The sequence below is a fragment of the Camellia sinensis genome, chromosome 1 (assembly GCF_055761805.1).
Source record: "Camellia sinensis isolate YWXY chromosome 1, ASM5576180v1, whole genome shotgun sequence".
Taxonomy (NCBI): domain Eukaryota; kingdom Viridiplantae; phylum Streptophyta; class Magnoliopsida; order Ericales; family Theaceae; genus Camellia; species Camellia sinensis.
The window spans coordinates 55,669,662-55,679,388 of record NC_138961.1 but is presented as its reverse complement, the minus strand read 5'-3'; the positions used below and the strand labels follow the sequence as shown (position 1 = coordinate 55,679,388).

General features: G+C 32.4%; 1 protein-coding gene across 3 annotated transcripts; it reads right to left on the bottom strand.

Annotated features, from left to right (window-relative positions):
• Window positions 1-355: 355 nt before the first annotated feature.
• Window positions 356-5,480, bottom strand: LOC114276582 (uncharacterized). 3 transcript variants are annotated; one of them, XM_082877576.1, is made up of 7 exons: window positions 4,957-5,468; window positions 3,273-4,364; window positions 2,958-3,020; window positions 2,639-2,865; window positions 1,463-1,581; window positions 935-1,022; window positions 356-744 (listed from the first exon to the last, which is right to left on the bottom strand). In XM_082877576.1, exons 1-6 carry the CDS (start codon window positions 5,054-5,056, stop codon window positions 977-979), a joined length of 1,647 nt encoding a protein of 548 aa, XP_082733702.1. In that variant the 5' UTR covers window positions 5,057-5,468; the 3' UTR covers window positions 356-744; window positions 935-976. The 3 variants fall into 3 exon arrangements, with proteins under 3 accessions (XP_082733702.1, XP_028074162.2, XP_028074161.2); XM_028218361.2 differs by lacking the exon at window positions 935-1,022 and having other exon boundaries at window positions 3,273-4,334; window positions 4,957-5,480; XM_028218360.2 differs by lacking the exon at window positions 935-1,022.
• Between the last annotated feature and the right edge of the window lie 4,247 nt (window positions 5,481-9,727).

Sequence of the window (9,727 nt, the reverse complement as noted above, 5' to 3'; positions counted from 1 at the left end):
TAAAATCAAGCTTGGAAATATTTTTGTAACTTATTAAGTTTTCAAAACAATTTATTACTCAACTCATTTCCAACTATTCAACTTGTAAACAGTTTTATTTGATTGAGTTGTTAGAATTTATTTTCTAATTTTTTTTTGCTTGGTTAAAAATTAGTTTGACAAAACAAACATAATTTCTTTTAGTTTATACAACTATTTTTGCCCCCAAAAATGAGAGTAATGTGTTATTTTTTTCACCATCTAACTTTTAAATATATATCACAAATTTTGAAAACTTAACCCGATGATTTCTATTCCAGAAAGCTTCTCCAGCAGAAGGGATAAAATCATAGACAAAAGAGCATAACATCACACATTATTAAGCAGTAATTCATTGATTCCAACAGTTAAAATTCTAAACAACAATAAGTTTGTCTCCAATGTGAGAATGACTGACAATTAGAATTGAACATAAATGATATCTTCTAATGTTACACTATAACAAACTCAACAACTCCACAACGCCGTCTCTGCTAACAGACCTATTCATCAATTTGCCAAAAGCAAATGGAGATGAACAAGACTAGAATCAAGAGAGAAAAATCAGTATAATTAGACCTAGGTTGATAGGAGGTGTATTGGAGTCAAGACAATTAGAAGCAAGGTAGATTTTCTGTTGACAACAGAAAGTTGCATGTTGAATAAATGGAAGCTGCAGCTGCCGTAATGGCTAATTCCCTTTCTGAGTTATTCACTTCCTCTAATCTGCATGACACATAAATGATGAAATTGTAAAATGATTCAAAACTTTCACAATGATTTGAATAACTGAGATGCACATAGGAATAATTTGAATCAGCCAGTGATACTACCAATCCAAGTTGAGAACAGCTGTAAGATTATACTACCATGTTTGAGTTAAAAGGCATCATATACTTGTAAGGTATGAACCTACAGTTTTGTGGAGATTTCAAACTATATCTCATGTATGTTGATGTCAAAACTGAATAGCTGTAAGTAACATTGAGCAAAAATATGTTGACCTGAAAGAAAAATGGAGAATATAAAAGAAAATATTGAAACCGGGACACATTTTGCAATTGCAAATTGTTCATCTAAGGGAAGTAGAGGACTAGTCATTTCAATAAACTGTTTGTTGTTGCCAGGGTGATTATTGCAGGATATATTATATATGTTTTATTTACATTGTAATGATATGAATGGTTCACCTCAGACAACATGTTCTCCCGATGAATTGTGCCACAGACTAGTTGTATTGCATTTAGGAGACCATATCAACAAAAAAGCGGAGCAGAATTGCAATTAGGAGATCGTAATTCCAATATTGCATCTGGACTTAGAAAGATAACTGTAAATCTACTGCATCCATTTAGACATTTTTTTTATTTGTTTGTGATGTCCATGTACAATATAGGAAGGTATCTAAAAGCAATTTGTGCCTTTTAAGCACACTGAACTTTACCTGGAGTTGTTATCTGATGTTCCCAGCCATTGTGAATCTTGGAATGCACTATAATGGAAATGTTGTAGGCCTCTTTCACAGTGGAGCTGCATTTCTTTCACTTGATTCAGCCAACTTTCCTGAAATTAAAATCATAAAATGGGGAAAAAAATGTTTATACTTTTCTTGGAAAAAAAATAAGAAATAAAGTATCAAGAAGAAATTAAGGACAGCTGAATAATATTTCAGTACACAAGAAAATTGTGGTAAGAATTTTTCTTTCTTCGAAGGAAAAAGGGCCTTATTTGTCATAGAAAAATAAAATAACAAGAAGTCAATTTCCTCATTTTATATGACAACTATACACACAAAAGTCCTGGTGGAGAATTGCTAACATAATCAACTTAAAGATTCCTTCCTAATAGGAACTTAGGAGAAAAAGGAAACATCACCCTCCATTTGAAGGTTTTGAAATGGAAAAATTTGGGTTGAGGAACCAATGAAGTTGGAAGTTAATACTTACACTAGCTATGGATCGTAGGGTGAGAAAAGAAAGAAATGATTGTGGTTTCTCGTCGAGGTGAGAAAAAAAAAGAAATAATTGTATTTTCTTACTGTCATGTTTGGATGGGTAAGAAAGCAAATCACGTGATAGAGGGATATGAGTGAGATTTCATTTTCTTCTTTTTGAAATTTAAGGGGCAATATTGGTATTATAAATATTTTACAACCAATCAATTTGTTTTTCACCAAATTGAAATAGAATAGGCTTAGTAGTAACAGAGTTCACTTTCTCTCCATTTCTCACTTAACTTATAAACCAAGCATGAGAAAACAGTTCTCGTTCTCATCATTTCTCACAAAATCACCCCATTCAAACAGATTAGCAAGTCAGTTTGCTTGGATTTGCAATAATGCCTTGTCCATCATGCAAATTCTAACAGTGACTGTCATGCTAGAGGACTTAGAATTACTTCACAGAATTACTTCACCTCATCCATGCTATCTACTAAATTTGTGAATCAAGTGATTATAATGATCTGATTTGACCTAAGTTATTTGCGGGAGGAATTCAAATTCAAATATATTTCAAGTTTCATGATGATGCACATGCACCCGTCCTACAGGACTGAAGCTTAGACCAAGGGTCTTCATCTTTAGAATATATCCAAACAGACCATTCTTCTAGAGACTCACCAGTTGTTTTTCTTCTTCAGAAAGGCCTTTATCCATCTGTTCAAATAGAGCACTCCACCTAGCTTGATGCACATCAGCATGCACACTTGCATTGTCAGAGCATCCAGCAGCAGAATTTTTCATAACATATGGATCATTCTCTTGATTACATGAGAATTCCCGTGACATTAGGAAAGGCAATTCTGTATGAATCACAGATTGAACTCTCTTCTTACTGCGTCGCAATGCTGCAAGTACAGAAAGCAGTACATAACCATACATGTATAAGGGAGTTCTAATCAAAGATGAGTAAAATCTTCAATGATAAGCAGTACATTACCAGCAAGACGCCCTTTAGTGTCTTGATGAAGGAGTTCCAACCATTGAGAAGCTACACTAGCAGCTGACAATCAAAGAAACATTCATATCAGAAGGAGTGAAAGTTTAATTTTAATTAACATTATTTATCTAATATATTAAAATTGCTCAACTTTTCACCATGCAAAGAAACATAGCTTCAAATTTCTTTGAATATGTCCTTTGAAGTTTCCATTCAATTTCTTACTATTTTCTAGAACTTCCTGCAGATTGCAAAGTGTGATAAACATATAGAACAAGCAAGGAAGCACGGTTGTTCAGATTCCTGAAAACTGACCTTTAACAGATAGAGAAGAGACACTGGTTAGGTTTGCTGACTCCTCATTAGACAATGAGCTAGTATTCTCCGAGGCCGTAGTTATAGACGATGACAACTTCAGCGCAAGTATATCATCCTTGTTGTCTTGGTTGGCATGTGAGGAAGAACAACTAGTTTTACCAAAAGTCCATCTCTCTAGCTTGCTCAAGTCACTGTGTCTCCCTGAGTGGTTAAAAAGTACCGATTCACTCGCTGATAACGTACTCAAGGACCCATCATCATGAGAAAGGCCAACCCGATTGATTCCTAAATCGTTCACATTTTCCTTGTCCTTCCTGTCAGTAATTTCTTTAGTACCACTCTTCGTTGAGTTAGCTTGTTTAGCATGACGATTTTCAAGTTTTTCAGACCTCACTAGGGCCTCTATTATTGAATGAACCTGTTTACTATTTCTCACGTGGTTTATAATCCCTGGGTTCAACTCATTCAACAGTCCACTTGGAGCAGCAATTTTCGCGAACCTGTCAACTTGTTCTCTCTTGGCAAGCTCCATCTTTTTTTTGAGTCCATCGCTTTTACTTTTCCTCCCACGGGGCTTTGGCACTGGTATGCCTCCATGAGAAGATGAGAGGAAACCGTTTTGCTTCATCTCTTTCCAAACTCTCATTGGATCTTTCTCCTCCAATGGACCAGTAGTGCTCCCACACTCAGAAGCATCACCTGATTTCAAATTTTCATGATTTTTGTAAGGGTAAAATGGGTCTTGGTTGAGCGAGTTAGAAACATCTTCGGCATTCAGATCCCAACCAAAACCCCTTGATGTTGGTAGATTAACATCGTGTCCTATGTCATCCTTCCCAAATGAGGACAATTTGTTGGAACATGCCAGTGTATCGCCACTAGCTGAATTGTTAGCAACACAAACTTCTGTGTTCAGATCAAGAGATCTGGCAGCCGGGTCAACCATTGCTGTTATTTCTGCTCGGGTAAAGTCTGAAATTGTTTTTGTAGCATCCTTGGAGACTTCGTCGGACTTCTCTTTTTCAACAGAGAATGGATGGTGCTTGGCTTTGATCATTTCTGTGGATTTTGGATAATGGGTATCAATTCCTGTGGCACAAATCAAAAAGCATTTGGTTTCTAACACTACTTCACAAACCTCCAAGCAAAGCCAAATAGAAATAAAATTAGGAAGAAATTCAAATATGGCCATTGAGGTGTTGGGAAAAAAAGAGCAAAGTAATAATAATCCCTTTACAACGTTGTCAAAACAACATAACTCAATGATACTTACCGCATAGAGTTTTTCATCAAGTCACCCAAAAATGTGCAAGTGCTTTTATCAAGATACCTCAATGCATTGCCTTATTACTTACAAATTCGAGCAAAACACTATCAAGGGATTCATATTAGGCAATCTTCAACCCTTACTCAACATTTTACTCAAATTTGAGTAAAAAAGCTTAATTTGATATGAACCACTCTAATGTACAAACTCAAATTGAGTAAACCTTCACTAATGGCAGCAGTAAATTTGAGAGTCAGAAAATTGTTTTGAAAATTCTTAGTAAACATTGTGCGAGTTTCAATTTGCACACCACATGAATTCTCAGTTCACACAATTTTTCCATTTAGAAAATGAATTGTTCAAAAAAGGTGAATAATACAGTGCCAAAAATTCATCAAAACAAAGAGGACTTGCCTTCGGAGTGTAACACTGAGTCAAGATCTCGCATTTTCACTCGCTTGCGTCCAAGTTCTGAACTTTCTTCAAAGTCATCACTACTCCGCTTTTCCCCCATTATCAACAACTATCAAAACCAAAACCCAGAAAACGTTTATTTAAAAGAACCAAGAAAAAGAAACCAATGATTCAAACCTTCAATACAGATCTATATCGAATTAAAAAAGAATAACTACAGCTGTGAACTTTATTTTTTAGGGGCAAAAAGTTGGGAGGTTGAGATTCAAGATCAGAAATTTGAGGTTGGTGGGACAAGAAAAGATTACAGATTTAGGAGATTAAAGAAATGGAGAAGATTTAGGGTTAGGGTTTTGGATTTGGGGAGGGTGGAGATTTGAATTTGCAGAGGAGCGCAGTGAGAAGCGTCAGAGCGTTTCTTTTATGGTGGCAACTCTCTCTCTCTCGGCAGAAAAAATGACATGGAAAAAAACCGTTGTTTTTTGTTTGGTTTGGTTTGGTTTGGTTTGGTTTGGTTGCGTTTCTATGTATTCAAATTCAAATGCTATGGAGGGATCATTATTATATTACTATGGGGTCCTCCATAATAATACAATAATAATAGCACTGTAAAAATAAAAAATAAAAGGAAAATATTTGGTGACCTAAATTTTTGTGGTTCGAATGTGTCAAAACGATGTCATTTTATACCTAAAACGACATCGCTTTGGGTGTTTCGAGTCGTTCGAGCCATGATTTTTCGGACCACTTATTATTATTAAAAATAAAAATACTAGGGGCTTAAAAAAATAACGGTAATTATAAATACACTCATAAAATTTATTTAGGGTAAATTACACTTACATCTCCTGAAGTTTAGGTTTAATACATATCACTCCTGACATTTGAAAAATTACACTAACCCCTCTGTCATTGTAATTATTTAGACAAAATGAAGATATTGAACTCATACACTTCCTCTTTTTATGCTTTACTTTACTTCCTCTATTTTTTTTTTCCTATTTTCCTTTCCTATACTTTTTTTTTAATGTAATTTTCTCTATTTTTCTACTAAGAGTTGTTTCCTTTTACATAAGTAGAGGGGTTTATGAAATAAGACTATTAACCACAGTGGTGGTAATGTAATTTCCAAAACGTCAAGGGGTAGAATGTAATTGGACCAAACCTCAGAAGGTGTCAGTGTAATTTACCCATTTATTTAAAATATGAATTATTTTATGTAGTTCACGAAATAACATCTCATCCCTTGAAATTTTTAATTACATACAAATTATTTTTTTTATTAATAAATCATCTAATCAATTAATAATTTTAATGATATTAAAAATTTATTTTAATTAATAATTTAGGTAATTTAATTATTATATAGAAAAACAGTTAGAAATTTTATTTTTTTAATTAATTATGTTAAATAAAAAATTTCTAACAAAGGATATTTGTAATTTTTAAACTAAAGGTATAATTCATATTTTAATAAATTTCAAAAAGTGTATTTATAATTAATCTAAAATAAAAATAGTAGCGGCTTAAAAATATAATTATATGATATGATGTTATTAATAAGAGAGTGGTAAAAAATAATAATAAAATATCATTAGTTGAGCCTACGATGGGCTGGTGTTTTTAACCCATGTAATAATGTGGATAAATTACAATTATATATTTTGAGATTTGTTTAAAATATAAATTGTATTTTATAGTTTAAGAAAATACATTTCACTCTTTTAAATTTCTAATCACATAATAAATTGTCATTTTTATAAATAAATTATCAAGTCAACTAATAGTTTTTAGTAATATTAGAAATATATTTTAATTAATAATTCAAGTAATTTTATAATTGTATAGAAGATCAGTTAAGAATTTCATTTTTTTGCTAATTCTATTAAATAAAAAAATTTGACAAGAGAATATTTTTAATTTTTTAAACTAGAGGGGACAATATGTACGCAAATCTTAGGGGTGCATTTGTAATTTTCTCTAATAATTTTTGTTTGTTTAGGATAGCTCTAATATATATATATATATATATATATATAAACTAGTATGAATATTAAAAAAATTTATTGTCAAAATCATCAATGTGAAAGATAATATTTGTAATTTTTTGCGGAAATTGCCTTTGAGTAGAACACTAAATAAATAATTGCCCTTTTATATTAGTGGTGTAAGGCTCATGTGTGTGTACAACAAGCCTATTCATGTTTTTAATGCAAGTCTTTCCTGTATGTTAGAGTTGCATTAGAATTTTTTTTCTGAGTAGTATAATTATTTTGTAACTATCCCACTTATTTGTAATTTGCTTTAACTTTTTTTTAACCTCCATTATTTTTAAAAATTTATTTGGTGGTTGTGAGGCAAATCCAAGTGATATTCTTATTTTATATTTATTGGTAAAAATTATGGGATCCAATAATTTTTAGGGGTATTTACACATAAGTTCTAATTTATGAATTTATTCTTCATGAATTGTAACTAAGATTTTTTAAACCTTGTCTTATTAAATTTTTAATAGTTAGAATTGCCCTTCAAATAATAATTGTTCATCATTTATAATTGCACATAAAGCAACATGATAATTTGACATTTATTTTGATTTTCAAAATTTTAAAATATCAACTTTCAAATTGAAAAAACTTAATAAAAATTATGTGCAAAAAAATAAAAATAAAAATAAAATAATCATGTTTTTTTTTTTGAAAAAATTGAAAAAACTAAATTATTCAAAACTGAAAATTTTAGGATCATGATGACGGAATATTGATGTGCAAAATTGAAAAAAAAAATGAAAAAAATGATAATATTCCCAATTTTAAAACTAGAAAAAAATTATAATATTCTCAATTTTATTGAATAGTTAAATCAAACCAACAAGTAGAAGAGCAACAACGTTTAATCTTATGTTCTGTTTTTTTTATCAGTTAGTAAAACAATTATCTAGAACACTACTATGTAAAATTGATAATGTTTTTAGTTTTAAAAATTAGGAAAAATTGATACTATTCTCAGCTTTATTAAATTGGACTTATTGGTTCAAAAAATCATAGACATGATTTGAGCTACTATAATATTTGTAAATAGGATTTTTAGGTAATTAACTCTACTTTTTATTAGGATTTTGGAGAACAACTCGACAAGTGTCAAGTTATAAATAGTGTGAAACAATATTTCAAGACTATCAAATAAGAATAATCACTCATTTTCTTTAGGGGAAAATCGGTCTAAGGTCCCTATCCAACTTTTGGTAATGGATTAGGTCCACAATCTGTTCTTTTGTAGTCTAAGGTCCCTCACCCCATCCCCTCTCCATCCACGTTGTCCTGAGCTTGATCACCGCTGGCTCCAAATCCCCAACCCTTGACCAGTTGCTCTCCTTCCTGCACTCAGCTCCTTCGCCAGGGACACATCGATCGACTCTGCGATTTGAGCTACGTGCTCTTTGTGCTGCTCTATCAACTGTAACGTGCGATCATATGCCTTTGCCACCCATTCTTTTACTTCGTTGTCAATGATTGCAGCGGTCTTGCTGCTGTACGACTTCGTCATCTCAAATGTGCCATCTCTTTGAGGAAAGGAGAGAAGACCTACTTTATCGCTGAAACCATAGATCGCCACTTGAGCATAGGTCATCTTGGTCACCTTCTCCAAGTTGTTTTGGGCTCCTGTTGAAATCTTTCCCAACAAAACCTAATTCCAAAGCAAAATTAGATTTATGAGAATTGAAAGATCCAAAATCAGATTCACCTAGAATGCTGTTCGGATGGATCAGCAACTAGAGGTAATAGAGTATATAAGTGACAGATCAGAGAAGAACCAAGCCGCTAAAATTTCTCTGGAGAGGTAATGTTGATATAGCTAGTTATCTGTGTGTTGTGGTGTGTGTGTGTACCGTGTATGTGTGTGACTGTGTGCATGGGCTGTGTATGTGCATAGGTTGAAGCTGTGTGTGTGCGGTGTGAAGCTCAAAAAATGAAGCTGCCGTAGTTAACATTTGAAGGTTGAGAGAATGTAGCTGTCCAAGGATACTCAGGTTCAGCTTGAGAAGATCAAGTAAGCTAAGTGGTCGGATTCGAATGGTGACAGAAAATAGAATTTTTTGGCTAATGTTTTTTGGCTAATGTTTGATTGGTCTTCACAGAATGTTTTTGTAAATGAAAGGAACTAACCTGGTGAATTCTCAAATCAGAGAAATTCTCAATTGTTATTTTTAATAAACCAGAGAAATTCTCAATTGATATTTCAATAACAAACCAGAGAAATTCTCAGATTTTTCCAGAATTTCTTTGGTTCTGGTAAGTTGCCGTTGTTATCCCTTCTAATGTTGTTTACATATTACAATGTGGAATTTTTCCAGTTGAATTCAGTTGAACATTGTTCAACAGAGAAACACTTTCCATTGAAAAATTCAACTGGAAAAAAGCGAATAATAGATTTGGGTAAGTTGCAGAAATTTTTCCAGATATTACAAACCAGAGAAATTCTCAATTGTTATTTTTAATAAACCAGAGAAATTCTCAATTGATATTTCAATAACAAACCAGAGAAATTCTCAGATTTTTCCAGAATTTCTCTGGTTCTGGTAAGTTGCCATTGTTATCCCTTCTAATGTTGCTTACATATTACAATGTGGAATTTTTCCAGTTGAATTCAGTTGAACATTGTTCAACAGAGAAACACTTTCGATTGAAAAATTCAACTGGAAAAAAATGAAGAACAGATTTGGGTAAGTTGCAGAAATTTTTTCAGATATTACAAACCAGAGAAATTCTCA

What these genes read in the sequence shown, in the direction of transcription:
- LOC114276582 (XM_028218360.2), bottom strand. Translation starts at nt 5,056, where the DNA reads ATGGGGGAAAAGCGGAGTAGTGATGACTTTGAAGAAAGTTCAGAACTT. An exon ending in CTCTTCTCTATCTGTTAAAG is followed by an intron (nt 3,021 to 3,272) that starts GTCAGTTTTCAG and finishes TTTGATTGTCAG; the next exon opens with CTGCTAGTGTAGCTTCTCAA. An exon ending in ACATCAGATAACAACTCCAG is followed by an intron (nt 745 to 1,462) that starts GTAAAGTTCAGT and finishes TGTGTCATGCAG; the next exon opens with ATTAGAGGAAGTGAATAACT.